The following is a 24,848-nucleotide window of genomic DNA, read 5'->3' on the forward strand; positions in this document are numbered from 1 at the left end:
TACTTAAGATGAAAACTTGTTTTTATTACTCAAGTAGACAAATTAGCATCAAATTTTATTAGAAAAGAAAGCAGCACAGTAAATATAGTTATGAACTCTGTATGACCCCTCCATAGATGGGTTTCCCCTCTCACGGCACCTGTGGCCCCACTGTTTCTCATTACTACCACAAATTGATTTGGCATTTTGTAATAAGCACCACAAAGGCTCTGCTGTAGAAAGAGGGACTTGGAAAGCACGGGATGTTGTCTTTTCTTGTTCACTTGTTTTGTCTTTAAGTGTTTAAAAGAAAGATTCCAAAAAAACTATGAAAAAATATGATAAACTTTTACAATGCCCACAGCATAGCATTAAGGTGATTTGCCTAGGCTCTGCTTCTACTTTTCCAATGTATGTTAGTACCTTATTTACTATTTCTTTACCTCCATATACTCTTCTGCATTTACTTACTTAGCACACATTTAAAGGATTCAATTTCAGTTAATAGTTCCGAGAAACTTAGAAGTAACTGTGTAATCATTGTTGCAGCACATAATGTGATAGAATGAGACATCTTCCCCTAGACTGCGTCTCTTTTTAATCTTGCCAACTAAAATCATTGCTAATGGGGTGGTGGTAAACAAGTTTTTCCTATCTCACAAAATGGATAAATAGCACCACCCCACAGACAGGCTCCATAATGCAACAAATAAAATAAAATAAAATTTCACATTAACTGTGGTCGGAAGTAACCAGAGGTTATGTATTTTAATCTCTAGCTCAGCACTTCAAAGGCAGACCAGATTGGTTCAAGCCTTGTCTCACCCGGTACGGGTATGCTGCTCAAAGACTATTACTTGTTCCAGACCCTCCCCAGGAACAGTCTTCACTCCTTATATCTTTCTTGCTGAAACTCGTGATGATTCCTCCTTAATTTCTTATCCATATCAACCCATATTTATTTTGCAGAGAGGTACAGGTATAGACATCACCACTTAATGGCCCTGCAAGCACCACAGGTGATGAAAGCTCAGGTGCAACTGAAGCCTCTAACCTCAAGAGAAGTTTGCAGCTTCTGGGGTATCTGACATTCCTCAGAGGGTCAACAGTGGTACTGATCAAGCTTCACCTAGAATCTGAGAAATTTCTTCCATCTCAACTGCTACTGAAACTGGTACTCTACATAGGTAACAAGCTGACATTTTCCACTGGCACTTCTTTCAGCAAAAGACTGCAGGGCAGATGTAGTCAGAAGTCATTCCAGACAGGTGTGCCAACATGACTGTGCCAATGAAGGCAATCTCAAGATTTCTGCACTTTCAAATACTTGTTTTATGAATAAAACAGGAAAGGCATTCACAAAAACTAACTGTGCCATAAAAAGTCACACCCTGGTGGAAAGTAGATTTCATCCAATAGAAGGGATGCCAGTAGGCTGACTATACAGTCATCCCCCTCTATTCTGAAGAAGCCCAACATGATTTTATTTGTTCCTATCATTCATTTACCTGCATGACAGGTTCCTTGTTTTTCACAAGTACCTGAGAAAACACCATTGCTGATGAGCTTTATAATCCGATATATAATATAAACTTCAAAGCTCTCACTTTTAAGCACTTAAAGTAAACTGGAAGAAAATCTACTCAGCTATACCAGTTAATTTTTGAAGTTACACATGGTGTTTTTTTAAAAAAGTCAATTTGACTTTCTCCTACTTTTCAGGCTTTATATGAAAAACATTAACCACCTTCATTGAACCATAGTCTATTTAAGTTATTAACCTCAACTGAAATTGAGAAATGATCTATGCTATCTCCAAGCAGCATATAACAAGTTTAGAAAAATCTCTTAAAAAAAAAAAAAAAAAAAAAAAAGCAACGCATCAAAAATCAATTTAAGATACGGAAAAAAGGAGCCCTTTCTACTATTTGCATACTTAACTATACTCACACGTAAAACATTTAAGTATTTTGTATGTAACACTTTATTTTGTAAGAATATCTTGCAGAGAATCAGTAAAATACAAGCTGTTTCTATCAGGTGTGCTGAAGCTGCATCCACCTACTGTGAAAAGTAATCAGGCTTAAGCTCATTTAACGTGAGTACTAGCAGCCACTGTTATGAAGGATCAAACATGTTCAAAGCACTTACCAAAAAAACACTGAAAAACATGTGAATACTTGCCTAAGGATTTACCTATATACAGTCCCTCCACCCATAGAGTACTCCTGTTTTCTCAACTGCATGCCCAGACATGATAATCATGGAGAAATAAAAATCATGATATAGCTAGCAAAAAGAAGTTTTGTCTATATATTTACATACACTGAAGTGTATATCCAGAAGATATCCGTGAAATACTGTTGCAATTTATGACATTGATCAGAATTATATCTTCTAGGTTACCAATAGCTTTAGAAGTCTGCTCAGTAAAGAATACTCACCTTACTAAAGCTTCTGTCTTTAGATTCCACTAGCTTTAGTCTCACAGTAAAGACCAAATACTCAACACTCAATTTATTTTACTTTTCTGAAAATTTTGACTGTTGCAAATTTGTAACCAATTATTTTCTCCTTTATTTCATACTACTTATTTCAATAGAAACAACACATGCATCATCAAGAAAATCAATCTGGACATGGGTCAAAGAATTAAAACCAAAATAAGATACTTCTGTCCACTCCAGAAGGAAGTTTGTAAAAAAAAAAAAAAAGAAAAGTTACTATAAGACTTCCCAGAAACTGAACATTTTTAGAACTGGCTCAAACCTATCATATCTGAGCAAATAGGTTGCTAAAACTCAATGTCACGTGTATGTAAGAGAAAGGGTGAACAAATGACCACGGATTTCACAGCTTTACTAATTTTTCTTTGTGCTTTGAAGTCTTTCAAACTATGGCAACACATGTGTTTATTTTCCCATTATCAAATTAAGAAGCTTAGCAAATTGAGAAGTATACCCTTATAGACACAGCAAGGTTCCAAGTGCAACTAAGTATCTCCAGATTTTTAGTTCTTACTGTCAGCAGCTGCAGACAACTGCTGAGGAAAAAAGAAAGTGAACAGCCATAACAAACACCTTTGTCGAGGGCAACTGGGGCAAGGGCACTGGGGATTGTTCAAATTCATTCAAATAATTAGGCATCTATCCTGGAAGGACAGAAAATGACATTTTTAGAACGTGAGACTGCACTTCATTCTGTTGAAAGTATTTATGAGAAAGGGCTAAATGTCAGTCCTTTCACAGGCCTAAAGATCTTCTGGATTTGCCAAAATTCAAAGTGCCTCCTACTTGTCTTTAAGTACTTCCTGCTTTACGCCAACATCAAATTCATGCAATTCTTCCAAGGTCTCTGGAAAACCTGATGAACAGCATCATACTTTGCTAAAATTTTATATTTATTTAAAGCTTTGTTATATGAATAATTCAGACTAACACACTCATTATAAGTTGAGACTAAAAATTTTTTTAATGTTTCTTTTAGATGTTAAGAGCCTGTGAAACCAGTTCAGGGACTGGTAAGTAAAATACCCATTTTTCTGTACGGGTCAAAGGTAAGAATCTACACAGCAAGTGTGAATTTTGCTTCAAACCTAGGATAGAAGCTACAAATATTTAGAATGCATAAATATTTAAGCAGATTTAAGCTAACATCTGTGCACCCCTAGAATGCAACTTACCTTGCATTTTGGACACTTCTGAGCATTCCTCTGCCCGTGCTCAATCTCATTGGCCCAGTGACGCAACAGCTTGTCTCCCTTTTTGTACTCTTTGCAGTTAACACCTTCATGCCAGGGAGAGTGGCACTTGAAACACCAGACAAATTGGCAAGATGGACACTGGATCTGTACAAATGAGAAAACACACATTTACAAGCTATACACTGACCCAACTGGAAAGCGTGTTTTAAAAATGCTGCTCTTAGTCAAAGAGTAACTGCCCAGCAATAAGGGTCTAACATTTCCTGCAATGTCCATTTAAAAAACAAATTCAACAAGTTACGCAACATAACACTGATTTCTTTTTAAAAATTATTTTTAAAGAGAAAAAAAAAAAAAAAGAATTATTAAAACCCAGGAAAGGCTCCAGTCAAGCAAAGGACAAATGAGCAGCTTGCTTTCCAAGATAATTCAGTTGCCTCAAACACACTTGTCAGCAGGTAAAAATCAGCAGCTAACTTTCACTGTGATGGATCTCATTCTTCCAGAGACAACCTACACTCCCCTAGCCTTCTACCAGAGAGAACACAATCCTCTGCTAGCAGGATCCTGGAGAACCCAGAATAGGTTATGAAGCTTCTATTAGAAACAGACTGGGAAAAAGGTGCCAAGTGTGAGGGCCCTTCTCCTTTCCAGTCAAGTGCCCCTACCACCACTTTGATGCCAGACACCTCTGATCAAACATGTGCCAAGCAGCACACTTGTTAACAACCACGATATTGGCAGAAAAGGTAAGCCAAGCTCATTACATTGATAGAGGATCTACTCTTCCTGCTCACCTAGTTTTGAATCATTACAACAAATACACAATCATCACACCCTCTTCTAGAGCTTGGCTATTACTTGTAAAAAGCTGCTGGAGCTGTATTTGTAAAAGCATTAAGCAACACAGGCACTCTGCAGGTGCTCACACATTAAGTCTGGCCACACACCTGGACAGTGACTGAAGACAGCAACAAGCAGAAGCCACATTCAGTGCACATCCAGGCTTCAGGAACATCTCCACTACAGATGTGTTTGGTAGCACAAGATTTGAGTGGGGCTATGAATACGTGGGGGAAAGCTGGAGAAGGCACAACCCTCATGCAACCACTCATTTCCACCAGCCCATCCACAGTCCATGCCTAACACAGCCCCTACTCTATGCCAATGCACAGACTGGTCTGAGGAATTAACCAAAACCAGCTTCTCAGCCACAGCCGTCTCCTGCCTCCAACTCACCACAGACACATGAGGGAAGGAAAGTCTCCCTTGGGGTATGGCCCAGGTAAAGCCCACAGAACACATTCTGGAAGTCCTGGCACGACACAAGCTGTCCAGTTTCTCTGCTCAGACACACCAGCTGCCTGCCACCTCAGCTCTGTTCTCAGGCCAAAGCTGGCACTCTGATCTGCCTCAAGTAGTTCGCTGCAGCGCAGCCAGAATTATAGTTCATACATGCAGTTATTACATCCCTTACTACCAGCAAGCTAATACAAAGCTGATCTAATCTCATAATGAGTGATGGAAATGAAGCTGTCTGCAGCCCTTAATGCTTCTTCCTAAGCCTCTTCTGCATAGATTTTTTTTTTTTAATGTGAAAAATTAAAGGCAAAAACTTAAATGCAAATTGATACAATGGCTCTAGCTAGTACTTTTATGTCTCTACTGACCCACTGTTTAGCGGTTGCCTTTAGTTTTACTTGTAGAAAACAAATGTTTCTGCATTGCAGCAGCTTCTAAGAGCGCAGCCTCATTTGTGTGATGTGAAATATTTCTGGGTAGCACTGTTCAACCAAGTATTTTATCTTTATCTGATATGATAAAGTATCATCGTCCGTATGATGTGCTGCTCAGCTTTGTGCACCACTTCTGCTTACTTCTTTAAGTCAATCCAAATCTACAGATCAGCAAGTGCAAGAATGTGAGTTCATGCTCAAAAGATTTAACAATTTTCTCACTGTATCTAAGATGGCGTTTCCCCCTCCAGAATTCGTCATCTGTATGCATGGCTGAAGTGTGAACAAGGAAGACAACCTTGAGATGTAGACAGATTTTCTTCTTTTTACAAGATGTTTTAACATTTCAGTTGGTCACCATTTACTGGTCATTATTCCTCTTAAACAAAAGAGTATTTAAGTGCTGGAACACATAGTTCTTTCCTTCATATCTAGCAGACAAAGACAATATAATTTAAAAATAGAAGTAAATTCTGATGTCCTGTATCCTGTGCAAGTATGACTTTGTGCTTGTTATAGCAAGACAGGGTGGCATTTTTTCCACAGTAAACACTAAAATACTTGACAAAAGAAAACTGCACTTACATGCTTTTTGTCAATGAAATAAGGTACCAGAAACACAGGTAGGTAACATACAAAACTTGTTTGCATTGAAACAACATGCTGAAGTTATAACAAGCATATTACAAACATATATAACAAGTATATTACAAACACTATTACTTTCTGTATGAGAATATGGTAATGGCCTACGGCCAGGACAAAGTATATAACAACCAACATAAAAAATACAACCAGTACCTTTTCTCAGATTCATTGGTCTACTGGCTAAGACTACGTAAAAAAAATATATACTATCCTGCTATCTTTGCTTAATTCTTCATAAAAACAGCTTAAGAGGAAAGAGGAAAATCTCCATTCTGAAGAACCTAAAAAATTAAATATTTATTGCTACTAACCAAATTCATGCAGAGCACTAATTTACATTTCCAGAATCCAACATGCACAACAGTCACCTCTGGTTACTAGCTTACTACCCTGACCAATAACCCCAACGTTTTCTTTGAGCATCATGTCTTCCAATAACATACATCACAGTGATCCACTGCTAGGAAGACATGATATAGCAAACGCCACACTGCGTTACTCAGTGTTTATCACGCCTCAGGCAAAGAATGGCCTTGTGTAGTCACAATTAAGTGTTCTACAACCTGGAAGCTCTTATCAGGTACAATATTCAGTCATTTCAGATGGAATCTGAATGAATCCATCTCAAACAAACCCCCCATGCCAACAGATCTGGGAAGCTGCTTGCTTAAAAACCTGGTAACAATTTGAAACAAATTTTTTTGCTCTTTTGTTTTTTGAACTTTTAACAAACATTTTTCACATGCTGTTACAGCACACATGTAACTACAAGAAATGTAACACACTGACATCAGATCTTTCCAAACACATCATTTAGAAAACACTGAAATAAACATTGAGGCTGCAATCACAGGATTTCAGAATATATTAATCAGTGGCCCTGATTAATTGAACTAAAGGAATCTACTTCATCACAAGCTTTGGAGTGACTAGTTTCCTTTTTCATCTTCCACAAATCTGAATTAGTGAATGGATTTAAGATTCTGAATGAGCCACTTGACTTCTCTTGGTCATTACCATCTGAACATACATTATGCAAACAGAAGTATGCTATTTTAAATTAACCTTATTTTCTTGGAAGTAGTAGACAAAAAAAACCCTAAAGGTTTTCTAACTTGGATTCAGTGAACCAGCATGGAATGTGCTCAAGAAGAAATAGGAACACAACAGGACAACTACGTCAGTCTTTTAGATTCTTACTCCATGCTTCCTCTGCTTTTCTGAGAATACCATCAGATGATTTGCTTTATGTTTAGTATTAGTACATAAATCATAATAAGGACTCAGAAATTCAGATAATTCAAAGTAGCAAAATACAGTATAGTCCAACAAAACAGATGCTATTTCTGAAAAAAAAAATGTTTTTCCAAATATAAACTTTTCCAATTATTTTGTGACTTCCATTTCAGTTGATCAGAATTGAGAGGATACACACAAACTTACAACAGCTGAAGGTCAATCTCCCTTGAAATAGAAAAGATTACGCAAGTTCTCAGACTAATCCTCTTGGTTCTCAACTTTCTCACACACTGATCTTTGAGGCTGACAATTTCCATTTTCTTAGACAGCCAGTAAAATAATTTAAACTTTCATTTCCTCACCTGCCAGGAAAAGACCTTTCAAAATTCGTAGGTAACAGCAGTATAAAGCACTGCCCACCATGACATGACGTTAGCAAAACTAAGTTCACATTAAAAATGTTCTGAGAACTTGAAGCTTCAGAAAGATTAATGGGATTCTCTGCAGCTTAGTGGAATGCTAGCTACATATTAGAGTGAAATAATTGTACAGTTAACTGATTAGTTGAATTACAATATCTATCTACAGCTACACAGTTAATTCATTCCAAAACAGATATTGGCTACTGCCAAAACAGTTGCTTCCTCCTCCTCATCAACCCATCTTCTTTCTTATACCAGCTGAAAATAAGCAACAACAAAACAAATCCTGTATCCCATTGGAGCTGATCTTTGATCCAGCTCCCAGTGTAGCACTGAAACATCAATATGAACAAAAGCAAGTTGGCAGGAACAAACAGCTAAGAACATAGAGGAAGTACACAGCAAAATTACCACTTTATGAGCAGTTTAGGCTTAATGCTGACTGCAGTGATACCTAGCCATGAAAGTATCTGCAACTCTAGGTTCAAATTTGATCAGAAAAAGTTGAAGAACTCACTAGTATCAGGTACACAGATCTATTCCATCACAATACTTTCACAATTAGAGATTCCTGACAGTTCTAGAGCAATAGATTCAGAAACTTCTCAACAGTTCCAACAAAAGATAGTTTACTTAAGAACCACGTTGAAAAAAAGCTTCACATTTCTGAAGTCAAACATACTTTATGTGATGGGCATCTCTTCACAGCAGTGACCAAGAAAGTTTTGTCACGAACATCACAGACTAAGGCAGAAAGCCCAACAATCAAGAACAACTTCTTTGTAACAGGTCAAAAAGCCAGCTCTAAAAAGGTGAAACCTAAGGCTTATGGGAGAAGAAAAATAAGCTCACAGTAAAAGCCAACATCCCCTACTGAAACCTGCCTGTTCCATGCATAAGAGTTGAACTACTATTCTCTTGAATTCTCTATTCTCAACTTTCACCAGAGGTTTACTAATCTTTTCTTTGATTGAGTCTTACATTCCCAATTTGATTCATAAGACAAAAGGGCAGGGATGTCTCCTTAAAGCTAGGATCCCTCTTGTGACATGAATACATGATGCAGTATACTAGATAATTAATCTACTGTATGGTGCTCTTTCAAGTGACACTAACAGGACAAAGAATGTTTCAATAGCCAGTTTTCCTTTTCTACCTCTCTTCCTCTGCCAACATATGTGCATAGGTTAATTTTCAAGGCTTACATCAAGACTTTGGTTTCTAAAATGAAGAGTAGCCAACTCTGAACTGCTAGGCTTACATCAGTTTAGCTAACAAAACATATACCAAGGAAAAATATTCAAGCTGATAACTTTTATCCTTCTTTAAATTTAGATGTTAGCTTTATTTATAATTTAAAATGGGGTATCTATTGTTAGTAAAGCCATTAATGACATTTAAAAATATCTTCTCAAACATACTCTCAGATTTTACAGTGTCTTCCTGTCCGTGCATATAGTACATATGTACAGCAAGGGTACTGGGAAGAGCCTTTCTGTGCTCCTGACAGTACCTTTCTGCATGGGCTTTCCCCATGCATGACTGTTCTTCTGAAAAGGCAGCACTTCCAGTTCTGGGGTTTCAGTCCAGAATTCCTCTGAAGCAATTAGTGCTTCTATTGCTCGTATTGCTCCTAGTCTCTGGTCAGATCTCTTCTATACTACATGTGGAAAAAATGAATCTTCACCTCCAAAGAGCCCATAATCCAAGACAGAAAAGAATGTATGAAAAAAAAACACATTAGAATATAAGAAAACTGAGATAATGGTCCACAGCTACACATGTACACAAGGACAGGTACACTTTTTTTTTTTTTTAAACATCTCATCCTTGTAGCAACTCTTCTGTGTACTGAGCTTCTATCAGTTTGCTAAAACTTTACCTACAACAGAACACAACACAGGTTCAAGGATCAGTCTAAAGCTCTGGACCATGAGTGTCCATACTGTTTGTTAGTACTTTCCCAAGTGTATTTCTGTCCTGTATCAACTAGACATTCCTTACACGTGGGTACAGCCAGCTCAAAGCACATATTTTGACAGTCTGTTCTTAGGAAGAGACTCTAGCTCTGCAGAGCAGGACTACACAACATTTTACCACAGTACCAGGGAACTGCTTCAGGCTTGTACTACATAAAGCATCAGGCAGCTTCAGATTCTTTCTTTGATTAGGATTTCTGGGGAAGTGGTGAGAAGATTTTAACCACAGCACTTGAACTCACAGCATTTGTAAGCAAAGTACTCTTTTGTACTCTGAAGATAATGAACAAATTGAGTTGGCATGCACATACTACCTACAACAGCTGCACAACCTTAGGAGAAGCTGATGCAAAAGCATTACAACAGCTGGTCTACCTTGGACCACACATCCTGTCTGTACCTGAGGAGATGTTAAATGGATGGTTGAAGAAGAATGGCTTCAGGCAGAAAGAATTTAACCTGCAATTTGGAATTCCTCCACCTTTGCTTAAAATGCCAAGCACCTGAAAATCTTAAGTCCAACACTAGACTTTGTGGCTACTTATGTATAACTCAAACACTGCAAAGAAACAGGAAGGAAGCTCAGAATTCAAGAGTTAGCTTTGCTGAAGTTTCAACTGCACTGGATACACAACCTTCTACTTTTTAATCCCTACATTGGGCTCAATCTTATGTCGTAATTAGGCCTATCTAAGCAACCATCTAAACTCCTACTGAGGAAAACTGGTTTGGTCAGGGCAGGTCAGCTCAATCATGACATTAACCACAACAAATCTAATAACTGGATGTAAAGCTAATGCGAAGCATGATGCTGCAGACAGAACTTTCATCTTTTGGAAACAAGATGGACCATCAGGGCTCAAAGCTTCTTCTAACTGAAAATCTTGCTTTTTAGTGCCTGATTTAAATCAGTATAAGCAAACCTTCTACTTGAAGAAACTCTGTGAAAAAATGTTTTTGATCATCCTCCAATCTTATGTACTAAGAGTCATGAAACCACAGTAATCTTTAACCTCTAGTAAGGGATTAAAGAAATCATAAGAAAGAGGCAGGACAGACAACATCTCTAGTTCTTAGGAAAGAACAAGCAACAGGAAGCTATCACCTAACACAGTAAGTGCCTCGAATTCATTTGCTCATTTTCAGGAAATAACCTATTTTTGCCAGAGTTGTGCGGCTAGAATAATCAGTTACAGTGTAATTCCCCTTTCCCAGTCTCTTCTGATCATGATTACTGTTTGCACATGAGAGAAGAAAGAAAATATTGTTAAAATTAAAAGACGTCAGGCCAAAATTATGCCACCTATCAAACTATCAGGACTAAAGTTCACCTGTTCAAATGGCTAGAAGTGAATTAACTAGTTAAAGCAACCATGTACTAATGCTGTCCTACTTTTGCTGTGCCATCTAATCCACAGCTCTGGCAAGCATGCTCACTTTGTATTTGTTCTCCAATTTGGCAGGGGTAGGAATGTGGCCTCTCCTCCGGAAGGTTGTAAAGTGCTTGCACTGAGGGCATGGCTTCGTGCTGGAGTCGATGCGGCTGAGTTCCAGGAAATATTTATACTTGATAATGTCCTCGTGGGGCAGGTTATAGAGGACAGTTGTTTCATCCAGGTGTTCGCTGCACTCTGTGATCGGGCATTTTATATCTGCTTGTCCCAGCTGCACCTGCATATGAAAAAACAGAAGAGCTGCATGACCTTTTGCTTGGAAAAGGTACTACTCTGCAACTATTATGGAAGCAGACTCTTGCAAATTCTAAATTAAATTGAATTGTCTTGCAGAGTACTCTAACAGTCCACAGACTATCAAGCATAACATCTTAAAATTATACATAGCCATTTTTCCAGAGGGTACTTTCCAAATCCAAACAGAAAAGCCAATTACCCTTATAACAACTGTAGTTTTAAAATATATAGTCTCAGTGTATGTACCATGGCGATGTACTCCATGAAAACAAAACATGAACTTAAATTAGCAGTACCCAAGCCATACTCTAAGCTTTAGCTGCGATGGCCAACTCTTCACTGCTATGGCTCACAAAGGCAGTGTGAAAATAGGCAGTAGAAACACACGTATATTGCTTCACTTCAAAATGTGCTGGGAATCACAACACAGAGAAATTAAAGTCAATTTAAGATCATCAACTGACTCAATGCTATCCCTGTTGCTCTGCCTTGCTGCTAGCAGCTCAGTACATGCCATACTGCACGCACAGAACATGTCAGTTGAGCCCGAGGCTGGCCAAGCTAATAAATTTTCCCAGTACTGGAAGTGCCATAAAGTTAAAAAAAAATCCAACACTAAAAATGCCTGAGAAGATGACCAAAACAGAAATGCACACACAAGCAAATTCAATGTCAGGGATGAAACTGCTGCTGATGCAACAAGGCCTGATGGTCTCAAGCTGATCCATATGGCCAGTTACCTGTAACAAAGGTCCTGGATCTTAGGGCCGGACCCAGGCCTGCACCCTTAGCGCCTGGCAGACTTCTCTAACTTGGAGACTGACTCCATGCCAAAACAACACATCCTCAGCAGCGTAGCTACATTTGCTTGACACTGAGCCTAAGTTAATAAACACTGCTGGGTCTGAGGAGCCTGCAAGGCCCCAGCACGAGCACGTTCACATCTGCCACAAGTGATGTTGAGAAAACGAGTGTTGACTGCAGACATGGAGCTGACCACCAGCTCAACTCCTTCCTCACCTAACTTCTCTGTGCAGGGAGGAAGGAGGGGGGGACTGCGGACGGAATCAGTCTCTTTCTAGAAATTGTTTCAAGGCATGTCAGTCCAGTTAATTTATACTGTTTATTCTTCAATAGGCTCTGGTATTGGAATCTCTTACATATGACAGTAACCTCTCAAATTCTGATGCAGATTTCCCTACTCCATGGTGACAATGAAAGACATCTTACACCAGAGACTACTAATGCAGTTTTTAATCTAAGAAAAAAAAAAAAAAAAAATGGAATAAAGCAATAATGCCGTCACTGCTGCCCCAGTTACAGAGCCACGGGCTCTAACTGAACAATAATTTAGCCATTTAGAGGACTGAAAAAAAGCATACAAAATGTTATAAAACCTATAGTTCATATTGACTTTAGAAAGAAATCCACACTGCTCTACCTTTCGTCTCCCAATAACGCAGTGGATCCAAATCAGAGTGAAGAAAGGAAGCAGGTAACTACAAGACAGCAGCAGTCCATCTAGAAACCAGAACACAGCAAATGTGCTGCACAGGTCAGGATGGAGGGAGACCTTCCTACGGGACAGAGGAAGTACACGTGTTCTCAAGAGGCAAATGCTCCAAATTTCAAATCCAGACAAGACTACCACTACATGCAAACAAAGAGGCTCAAACATTCTGGCTTTTATATGTATCAGAGTGAAGAGAGAGGAGTATATGGTTGAAGACACTTTTAAACAAAGAAATAACAAAAAAAAAGACAAGAACCCATGAGGTTCTTGAGGCAATGACCAGTTTTATAACTGGAAGACAAAAAGGCATTTGAAGCAGCATGTGAAAACTGAACTCAGATGCATGGCATCACTCAAATTTCTTCCTTAATTTTTAAATTACTTCTCAGAAAGTCAGAATACCTCAATTTGACACACATTCAAAATTAGCTACAGCCACAACACAATAAGATCACAACATCATGACAGCACATCTCTATTTTAGGGTGCTATCATCTGAAATACTGAATGTATGGCTCTATCATGTGATCCTAAATATATTTACTTATGCTCTCTGCTTCTTATCAAAGTATTTTTTACAAGAAATAGGGGTCTCTTAACAATCTAGTCACATTACTAGAAATCTTGATGCCCAAAAAGTTTTGCAGATGCTCAAGTCTTTCAATACTGGCAGCTCATGTTCTAGCAATCCCGGCCCTTCACAGGTGCCTCCAGGAGGCATACACAGATTTTCATTTAAGAAAAAAAAGAAATATATATATATAATGTATAATATACATGTATTCTTGCTCTGCTGCTGCCTATTCCTCCTGAGAGTATATACAGTTCCAACAGCTCTCTGCATCACAGAACACCCACAACTTCTAAGACCAAATGCATATCAGTATTTTATTTGAGAACACTTGTTCTTTCAGCTGAAATTTATTATCTGTGCTAAACAAGCAGAAACAAAAGTCATTCTCAAGAACTCAAATATGCTAACCTAGGAGAAAAAACTTTACAGGAACGCAAAAACACTGTGGCATTACTACAAGGATTAATAAAACATTCTATTTAAAGAAGTGTAGGCACACAGTAATTTAAAGTCAAATAGGCAAATTAATCCCATCTACGGCTACTTGAGTTTTTTGTTTCTTTAAAGAATTAGGAAAATACAAAAGCGGGTAAGCCCTTTTGCTAGGAGTAAGCTGCAGAGGAGAAACACTTTACGCCGAGAATGCTCACTGCATTTGACATTTAAGCTAGTGCTTAAATATATATATATATATATATATATATATATATATATATAACATGCTATTTAGAACAAACCTGCATTTATAAAACCAAGGAATGCAACACTGAACACTTCCTATTTTTCATGCCCACGCAGAATATGATTAAATGTGTGGTAAAAGTGTGGTTTCAGTGTTTATTTTGAAAATATGTTTTACACCCACTTCAAGTAAATCATTTTTATCTTCTGTAATAGTTTCAGCCTTTCAAATTTGGCAAAGATTGATTCTTTTCCTACGTTTTGAATGGGACTGAGTGAACAGAGCTGTTTTGCTCATTAGCAGTAACTTCAATGGAGCCTTGTCTTACCAGAACAGTCTATCTTTGTGCACTAGGATCAGTAACTGATGCAAGTGCAGCTTTAGAAGTAGCTTGTTGGCTACCTGCTGCTGCAGACCCCTGAGGTACTATAGAACAGGATAAGAAGAAAAAAATTAACCTGGATAATAGCTGTTAAATTTTTCCCTTGTTTTTTTTTTTTCCAAAGGAAATTTCGAAGAGCCTTATCCCTTAACAGCTGAACACAGTATCAAAAGACTGAGTTTTAAGAACTATTTGAATTTTAAAATACCACCGTGTATCAAAAACTTAAGAGCACTCAATTTACACAACAGCACGGTATATTTTCACTGCATGAGGAAATATGTGTCTAAAGGTAGCTGAATGGCAGTGCAATGGCAAATGTCAAATTGCATTCAGTTCTCACACCCTGCTGTGCTTCACTAACGCAAAGCATCTCTGGAAGGGCTGCTACTACTTACAATCCTTCATATGGAAACAGGCTGTCATGACTTCCATCCTATATACAGGTAATGCTTTAACTATCAAAACAGCAGTGCACCTTCCCATTTTCCCTAATTCTTGACATTTTATCACAAAAGATTGAAGGCAGAGACTTTCCACCAGTCCACATACTGCTCAAAAAAGACCACAGTGCTATGAGTAATAGGAAAGGATGCTATCGTCATTTGAGTCAGAAACCTGAGCAAGGGAAAAAATTTTTCACAAAAAAAAAAAAAATCTTTGCTAGCTGCACAGAAAGCGAAGACCAAACTACACAAGAAGCACCAATTCGTACCTCTCACTTAGCCTGGCCATACCTAGCGGGAAGGCAACCTGTGTGGGTAAATTTGGCGGGTGGGCTGTATTCCTGAATTTAAAAAAAAAAAAAAAAAAAAAAAAAAGGGCCATTCTGCTTTAAAACAGACAGACACAAAACAGCATCATCTGAATTAAACTTGACTCTTAATTCAGAGATACATTAGCTAAACAAACCAATAAGCTGTCAACTATTAAGCCAAAAGTGAACAATAACATGCTTAGTCTGCATCACTGTAGAATGATTAAATTTCTACCACTACTACCTTCCCCTATAACCTAATGTGGACTTCATGTATTTAAAAAAAAACCTTGGAACTGCACAGATGCAAGCAAAGGGACAGTCTCATCTGTAGAACTTTCATATTCTACTGCTTAACAAACAGAAGAAAGTTCTTTTTATTTTCAGGCAAAATTCTATTGCTTCTGGTTACTGAATACACTGCACATTCATTTTTGCTGGTAAGTTTCAAATTACTGAAGAATTACTTTCTTCACTTCTGGTAAGCAGAGAGCGACATCTTGAATTATTTCTTAAAGACAAATCATACAGGTTTTTGTGGAAAATTCTTCAAGAGCTCACCGTGGCTCAGGGCTCCACAGTGATTGGCGCTAACCAAATGAAATTGAAATAGACATGATTCAACAAGTAAACCAAATAGAAATAAAAAAGGGCTGTGTAAACTTTTAGTAAACACTTTGCACTTGTCTTTAAGGTTGTGGTTCCACAATCATTTTTATGATGCAAGTACTAACTTTAGCAGTCTATATCCCCTGTCTCCATGCTATGCCAGTACTGTCCTGGCACTCCGCAAACTGTTTTTACGAAAAAAAAAAAAGAAGTAATCCTATGAAACAGATTTCAGTCTGTCTGTGCTTACTGCCAAAGTACACAAATCCTCAGTGATTCAAAACAAGTGAGAAGGAACAGCTAGAAGTGATAGGCTCCTGAAGTCACAGAATCATAGAATCACACAATAATCATCTAGTTTCAACCCCCTGCTATGTGCAGGGTCACCAACCACCAGACCAGGCTGCCCAGAGCCACATCCAGCCTGGCCCTGAATACCTCCAGGGATGGGGCATCCACAACCTCTTTGGGCAACCTGTTCCAGTGAGTCATCTCCTCTGTGTGAAAAACTTCCTCCTTATATCTAACCTAAACCTCCTGTCTCAGCTTAAGACCATTCCCCCTTGTCCTATCACTATCCTCCCTCATAAACAGGTATCCGCCCTTGTAAACAGATCATATCATCAGACTGGGTTTCTCATATGCACTGCACATTTTTAAAGTTCTTGCTCTGTGGTTCATTACTTCACCAATCATATTCCCACCACAAGTTTCATTTGTACCTCCCTTCTATTTACTTCTCTGTGTGGCAGACTTACTTTTTGAACTCTTGAGTAAGCCACCACAGCACCCTCTCTGCCACTTGCCACCTGTAACCTCGCTCTAGTCTGCGGCCATCCCTCTACTACTCAGGAGGAAGAAGACTCACCAGTAACAAGTATACTGCTGTTCTCAAAAAGTTCTAGGAGTTCAAAATGATGAGAGTCTCCCTCATGCTGGTGCTGAATTTGTAATTGTTAGTCCTCAGTTTTAATCCTTCTGCTTTGCACGACAACCAGAAACAACTATAATGACCAATCTATCTTCACAGTGGAGAACAAGGCAGGCAACTGGCAAGATGCAAAGATAGTTGCAAACATTGGCAACATTTTCAAGTTGCCTGGTGGAAAGAAAAAAATCCCTCTTTTCCATAACAGAGTGCAAGAAGCTTAAACCTAACTATTTCCAGCACCAAAATCTTATTAGTATTAATATACAGTGACAGTTGTCCGGGTTAATTTTTCTAAGTGGTCATCTATTATTTGTACATTCAATCCAAGACCTACTCTTAAAAAAAAAAAATAGATGTGTCACATGCTCACATAGACTAACTTGGAAACTGTACATCTCAATGTCCTCCTTCCTGTCTCTGAAAACAGACTCTGTCTTCCTTTCACACTGATACCACACACCTGGTTGAAGTCAGGACACTAACATGGCTTCTGCTCCATGTGACATTTATAATGAGAAAGTCATCTGAACACAAGCATTTCAGGCATCAGGACACACTAGCTCTTTCAGCTGCACTGTTACATGATTTGCATTAACAATCACACAGTCAGTGTGAAAAAAGAAGCAAAATCTCAGGGCTTTTGAGGAACATTTCAACATATCGTCGTTCACTAGAAAGACATGCAAAAGTAAGAAGCTGAGCAGGAATGACAACAAATGTAACTGCTATCCAGCCATTACATCAAAGGTTGGACCTTTCTACTCTGAAAGCAAGCCTGCTAAAAGCTCAACTGGTTTTCCAGCCTGGGATTCTGAGCACAACCCTTCCCCCTGAGATTGCAGTACAGAGCCCAGTCACACAAGCCCACACCTCCAGCAGCCTACAGCAACCCCAGCCAGCAGAGCCATAGCAGCTCAGCAGCCCACCAACATTAACTGTGGTTAGCCTCCATCAGCTCCCCACTCTACCTTTTCACCTCATGCTACACTTCTCCAGAACCAAATCATTTAAATAGGAAAATATTTTATCTTAGCAATGCTGTAAGACAAATACATAGCATTTGGTCATGTTTCTACCCTTTATCACTCAATGAACATACTGCACACAATCAGAAAGCACAGAGGCTGTATACTCTCAGTTCTGTTTTTGGTGTCCGAGTTGAGCTAAAACCCATGTCAGAGGCCACAGCAAGCCTTGCATCCACACAAAACTAGAACTGTTTAACCTGGGCCACTGCCTCCCACTGGGACAATTTCTGACAAGGGGCAAGGCAGAGTTTCCCCAGCAGATATGGGAGGAAGCTCCCACCTCCTCAGAGAACTGGAGGTCACAAGATGAAGCAGTCTCCACCTCTGGTTCTGGCAAGCATGTGGAGGCAGAACGAGGGGGAAGGCCTGGCTGAGGTGGAAGGAGGGCAGCCCAGCAGGAAGTGATGTAGGAACTGCAGGCTTTGGAGTAACCTGACCCAAACCCACAGGTCTCTCAACACTTATTAGAGAGAACAAGGAAGCGCACAACAGCTCTCTAGTTTTGTTCAAGTTTGCATATTAGCAATTCTAAGTAGTAAGGAATAGGAAAATTATCGTGCTCACAAGACATACTTGCTTTTGGTAGAAGAGACAAAGACTTATAAGAGTTTTGAAGATGGCAGACTGAGCCAGGTACCCATCCTCATGGAGATAGAAAAGAGTAAAACATACTCAAGCCCAAGTTGCTATCACCTGCCGATGGGACCAAAATCCCATAGGAGCAGGTGTGGGAAAGGACTGCAGGAAGGAAACAGGGGCCCAAGACCATCCACATACCATGATGCATTCAAATGCCTTGGCCACTGCTGTTCAGAGGCTTAGAAGATTTAGGAAATGGGAGCAGAGAAGCAGTGAGACCTTAATGCAGCCAACATTTGTCAGGCTTCCAGCATCAGGAAACTCAGCAGCCAAACACCACAGAGCACACAACCAAAACAAACCAACTCTGACAGCTGATATTTGTAAAGCAAATAAGATAAAGTTGATTGGTTAACTCTTTAGTCAGGAGGCTTAAATTTAGGTGAGAACAGTTTGCTTTCCTATACCCAGTATAAAGCCTGTATATGAACTCATCTGCATTTGATTTTGTTACCAGCCCTGTGCATGTGTGACCAGCGAGGCATGATCAGGCAGCAAAAAGCCCAGGGTGGCACTGAGTGAACAGCTTGAGCATGGGGGACCCAAGCACAGCCACAGTGACAAGCACTCTGCTACTGCCATGAGATGACACATTCCACTTGCGTCCGGAAAAAGGTCCCAAAAGCAACAAGGTCATGGCGCAATTATTTACTACAACTTATCTTAGTATGTTCCCCCTCCCCCCCTTCTAACATTCAATTCTTCCTTTCCAATTAAGATTAAAGCAGCATGCAGAGTTACTTGAGCAGGCCATTTTATCTATGCCAGTCTCTGATAGGAACAAGAGTTGAAAAGGAACACAGTTGTTTCCTCATCTCACTTGCAGAAAAAAAAAAAACAAACTTTGAGTAGTCAAGCTCTGGTCTCCAACAGGTTCAGACTGGATTAACCAGGTTGAGATCAGTTCCAAAGGATTAATACTGGTCAGCTATTAACAATAATCAGCATTAAAACCAAAGCAAGCAACAAAATGTTTCCTTATGAAGCTGTAGTCAAGAAATCAGCAAAGGCATACATGAGTAACTGCAATGTGTAAATTAACAACTTCCTTGGAATCCTTTCCTGTGCTTTCTTGGAGACAGACAAAACTAGCACCCTTAAGAGTGAAAATGGTCTCAAAAATGATTGAGAAGCACTACTTCAGGTTTATGCAGAACAAAGAAAAAAATCCATCAACTACAGTGATAGTATGTTTTACAACTATATGTACTGAAAAAGAGGAGATGAATAGCTCATTCTTCAACAATTTACTAGGCAGGGTTCAAACCAGACACAGAAGCTACAAAAAGTTCTTGGGATCCCACTTTCCTATTCAATACTTCATCCCAGGAGATGGTTATAGAAGAAAACAGTGTCACCATAGACAAACAGGTGGTAACAAAAAGATCGTAAGAAATTTTAACATAAATCTCTCAATTATTCTGGCTGACCAGATCACAGCCCACAGTCCATAGAAAAGGATAAACATGTTATTGTAATCCTTAAACGTAGGTTGTAGCTTTCTTAAGGAAGGCAGTACAACTACTTCAGTATCTTTGCTAGGTGTGAGGTTGTAGGCACGTTTCTTGTGCATGTTAACAGGCAATGTCTTGACTCTTTGACCAGACTTGAAAACAAATTCTACCAACCTCCTCTTGACAGACCTCATACACAAACAGCCAAGTTGCTTAGGTGCAAGTTAAAGTAGACGAAATTCTTAAAACTACTTTCATCTGACATGTCATTGTCAGAAACATCTGTTTCCTTAGATTCAAGGTAAAATTCCTAAGCCATCACTTGGCTTCCCTAACAAACCACACAACTTACACGAATTTGTTTATGCAGTGAAGTTGTTGCAAAATAGCTATGATCTGAATTATATACGGTTATTTTGCTCTGCCTCCCTGTTAAGGAGACCTACCAGTGTCATCATACCAGTATCTACCCACAATAAACAAAGGTACCTTTGGGTGAAAAGACGCTACTCTGCAAAGGCTCCTACAAAGGAAAATGAATTGGTAACCCTTACGTAGTTGCAGTAATAAACCTGGGATATAGACTCGTGTGCACGTAGATGCATTTTCAAGGATAAACACTTCCTGGGAAAGGCTAGCACAGAACAGTCTTTCAAGCCACATATCAACATTCAGATAAGACCTAGATAGTGAGCCAAAACTCCAATTTGATGTGACTTTATGAAGTTATTTATCATAATACATTCCAAGCGTATGTCAAATTTTAATACTAATTTAATGCAATGACAAAGCCACAACAGGGAGCAAGTGTGCAAGATCAAGATCTGCAAAAAAACTGACTTTCTCCACAGAACAGATAAAAACAAAAAGCTTAAACTGTGCTCCAGTCCACACTTTGAGAAGCAGAAATGAAAGCATATCTTCAGGCAAAAGCAATGATCTAAGATACTTCAGCAGAAAGCTAGAGCACAGAAAGAAAAACCTTCTTATGCAAGTAGAAAGAACCATTCTGCACCAGAAACAACCAAATCCAGCACACAGTTGCACTGGTCTAGCACTCAGTGATTTGCAGATGCTGCATTTAGTAGCCAAAACATTCTTGTAATCAAATCCTAGCTATAATGTTGGGATTGTTACTATCAGGACAGTTTCACATGATAGCCAAGTTAGATTCTGGGCTAAAGCTTCAAAGTCGACCACAAAGAGATTTGATTCTGGAAACAATACTGCCATGATTAAATAAAGCTGTGGAAATACATGCAAGCAGCAAGAAGAACATGATTCTGCTATGTTTTCCATTGCTTTTGCTCCTTCAAGAATCACAACCACATACACGGGCACTGGCTGTGAGTGAAGGAAAAGGTGGGAAAAATTGCTGTAATCACTGAATTCAAAACCCTGCAACTACCCTTTTATGTTGTTTAGGGAAATTTAACTGGAACAAAATGCAAAAGACGACTTCAACCCATATAAGTCTCCTCTTTCTAGATGCTATATACCAGGCTCACCCTAAATCACTGGGACTTACACATACATACATTAATCTGAAAGATCTAGAGTGCAGACACAGACCTCTCGCCTATTAGCTGGTCCAGCACCCTCATCCTCAGGTCTCAGACCTCTTCAGCCCTGTCATCCGACCAGTCAGCTGAGCATCTTGTCTAATGGCTAAGAATTACTGAAGGAGCCTGTAAAGTTTTCCATCTGCATTCTAGAGAGTGATCATGAGGCTGCATGGAGAGAATCTTCAGCTGGCTAGCACAGGAGAAGGCTGAGGTGTTTTAAAATTAGTTTTCCAACTGATCTGGCTGCTGAATTAATTCTCCCTGTGACGTACAATCACTTGTTCACAACTCAAAAGACAAGTCGGAAATGCACAGCCTAAGGAGAAGGGCTCTTGCAGAAGCCGCTGTTATCATTGAATCGTAGAATGGTTAGGGTTGGAAGTGATCTTTAAGATCATCTAATTCCAGAACTCTGCTATAGACAGGGACACCTCCCTCTACACCAGGTTGCTCAACGCCCCATCCAGCCCGACCTTGAATGCTTCCCCATTCCACAACCTCACTGGGCAACCTGTTCCAGAATCTCACCACTCTCACAGTAAAGAATTTCTTCCATTAGTCAGCCTACCTGTCATGTCTACACCTTAAGATCACAGATAAAGTATCTGTGCTAATTTTGCTATCACTTTTAATAAGCCTGAAATACGTTCAGCAGCTCTGCTCAATAAACAGTTAATGACAACGACAATAAAGAGGGGGGAGGGTTGCGACAAATTCTTTTTCCATGAATTTTATGATTCAGTGTTTTCTACACATACCTCCCAAAATTACTGTTTATGAATGCTAATGTCCATTTACCCATTGTTTACAAGCACTCAAACAACTCAACTGCACATGTTGAAACCCACTACTAAACCTCAGGTCTGAGTGGATATTCACAGCACTTTAGAGGTGGCCCTCACACTTCTGAACTGCCTGAACAACGTCTACTCTCCACTCAGTCTCCCAGTGTTAAAGAAATGCCAACTGTATAGCTGAAAGGAATGGTTATAAGTTAACTAGGCTTTTTAGAGAGAAGAAAAGCATTACTTGAAACAACTAAACTGTTTCATAAGTTAATACATATTCCCATCATTTTCTTAACAGGTAGTAGGGAGGAATTCTATCACATACACTACAGAACACTGAAATGGTTGACTATAAGATAAAACAATAGATATTATTGTATAAAACAAGGTATAATATGAACAGGACACCACACTGGCACCTATTTCAAAGAATCTTCAAATATATTTCATTGTTTTGTTTCAAAAAGAATGATACCAACTTTAGATACTCCAATTTTGAAAAGGTCTTCGGGGGACAAAAAGGCCTACAATAGTAGGAAAGCCACTATTTGTCATTTCTGTAGAAATCACCCATCCACTTACAAATAAAATTACTTAAAACTTGTCCAAACAATCAAGAAATAAATAATTAAAAATAATAAATCCAGAACAAGAATTATTAATTACGGGAGTTACTAAAGTGATGAGCAGGTTGATAGATAAGATCACTAATGCCAGCATTAAATCTTTGCCAGGCTCCAGAAACTGGGTTGCCACTTTACATCACACTGAATATTTAAAGAAACAGCTTTGTTCCTACCAGAAGGCATCAGTTTTCAAACTACCACCAGTGAGAGCTGGAGCTTACAGACAGGAAGGTAGGCAGGTGAAATGAGGTGAAGCAGATATCAAATCAGCTATATCCATCTCCATTTCTGAAAGCACAAACTCAGTAGTAACTGAATTCTACAGTACTAGTTCTGGAAACTTTCATTAATTATTAAGTCCATAGCAGGAGAGAGGCTAGCAGATAGGAAATAAAGCATAGGAGAAGTTAGTTCTTATAAAACAATCATAGAATGCACACAATGTATACAAGGACATGCGTCTCTCCAACTCCATTTTGTATAAGAGCAAAAGAAAAGATTCAACTTTCATTACAAAAAAAAAAAAAAAAAAAAAGATATTTCTTATCAAGGAGATAAAAGTATCTGAAGCAGATGCAAAAAAAGTATCAGATGCAAAAGTATCGAAGTACACATCCTGGTGTTAAACCACTAACCTACCTATCCAAATATGGCCTCTCAAAATATGTCTCATTCTATGTATTAAAAACTGAAAGAATTTTTCCTTAGGAAAACAACAATTCTTCCATACCAAATGCTTCCACATAGTGTTTTCGAAGTGCAATTGCTCCCTATGGCTAAGGTCAAGATTTTTTGCCATAAACACAAGTGTAGAGACTTGATTAGCTGCAGTGGTTTACTTCAGAAAGGAAAAAGCAGTCACCACCGTTCTAGATTGTCGTGGGGGGAAAAAGGAGAAAAGTCAAGGAAAAGAAAGAAGAGCCATCCAGTTCAGTCTTTCCCATGCTACATCTTAATTTTTTTCCTTGACAGTATCCCCCTGCAAAAAAGAGCCTACTCTTCAAAGGCTTCTCAATTCATTTTAAGTTCTCTCACTTTAATAAGTCAAATAGAGATTTGCTCCCTTCACAACTGCTCCTGTTCCCCCTTATCTTCACACAAGGAAAACTCTGCACCTCTGATGTCTCCTTTTAGCCTGCAAAGGACAACAGGAGCAGCCACAGAATTGCAATTGCTTTTTCTCAGCAAGCAAAATTGATTTTCCATGCACCAGAAAAGTAGCAACGCTTGTACTTGGTGGTTTTGGCAATACACTGATAGGTGATGTGCTTTTTTCTTTTTATGTGTTCTTCACCAAAATGCAGTCTGCAGTTTGGGAAATCTGTGTCGCCCTGCTGTTAGCTAAGTTTCAAGTTGTACCCATATTTCTCTAGAAGAATCAAAACATAGTTGCAGAACAAATATGACTTTGTCAACTTCATAATAATTTCATTGATTTTGGAATTTCTGTCCATGTGTTTCAACATTAGATAGTCCCTCCCAACCTGGCCATGCAATGGAAGCTTTCTGAATAAGCCATTAAAAACAACTAAATTTCTGTGAGAACTAGTAGGACTGAAAAACAGCTCAACTCCGTACAGGAACTAACCCTTAATGGTTAACACATTTCTGGTTCCTGTCAAAATGTGCCTTAGCACTTTCATGGACTGTGAAAAAAGTGCTCTTCTGGGGACTCTTCCACCCCACCACTCCCAGATGGGAAATGGGATGGCAGAAGCAACACTCCAGAACTTGTTCCTGGCTCTCTCCCCTGCTCAGTTTGATCAGCTGATAGCTCGCTGTGTGCCCATCCAACTCAGTTTCTCACAAACCCATAGGCTTACCAGAACACTATGATTGCTACAACTGTAGCATTAAATAGCCCACGATACTGACATTGCAACAGCACACCTGAAATCCAGTG

General features: G+C 39.0%; 1 protein-coding gene across 1 annotated transcript in view; it reads right to left on the reverse strand.

Annotated features, from left to right (window-relative positions):
* RNF217 (ring finger protein 217) overlaps window positions 1-24,848 on the reverse strand; it is a gene marked incomplete at both ends in the record, with an annotated part of 53,287 nt that overhangs the window by 11,482 nt on the left and 16,957 nt on the right. Inside the window, 2 exons of the mRNA XM_079532863.1 lie at window positions 3,662-3,826; window positions 11,144-11,377. Of these exons, the coding sequence (XP_079388989.1) occupies window positions 3,662-3,826; window positions 11,144-11,377 (399 nt within the window). The remainder of the gene's footprint in view (window positions 1-3,661; window positions 3,827-11,143; window positions 11,378-24,848) is intronic.

Source organism: Tetrao urogallus (assembly GCF_951394365.1).
Source record: "Tetrao urogallus genome assembly, chromosome: 2".
In the NCBI taxonomy this organism is placed as follows: domain Eukaryota; kingdom Metazoa; phylum Chordata; class Aves; order Galliformes; family Phasianidae; genus Tetrao; species Tetrao urogallus.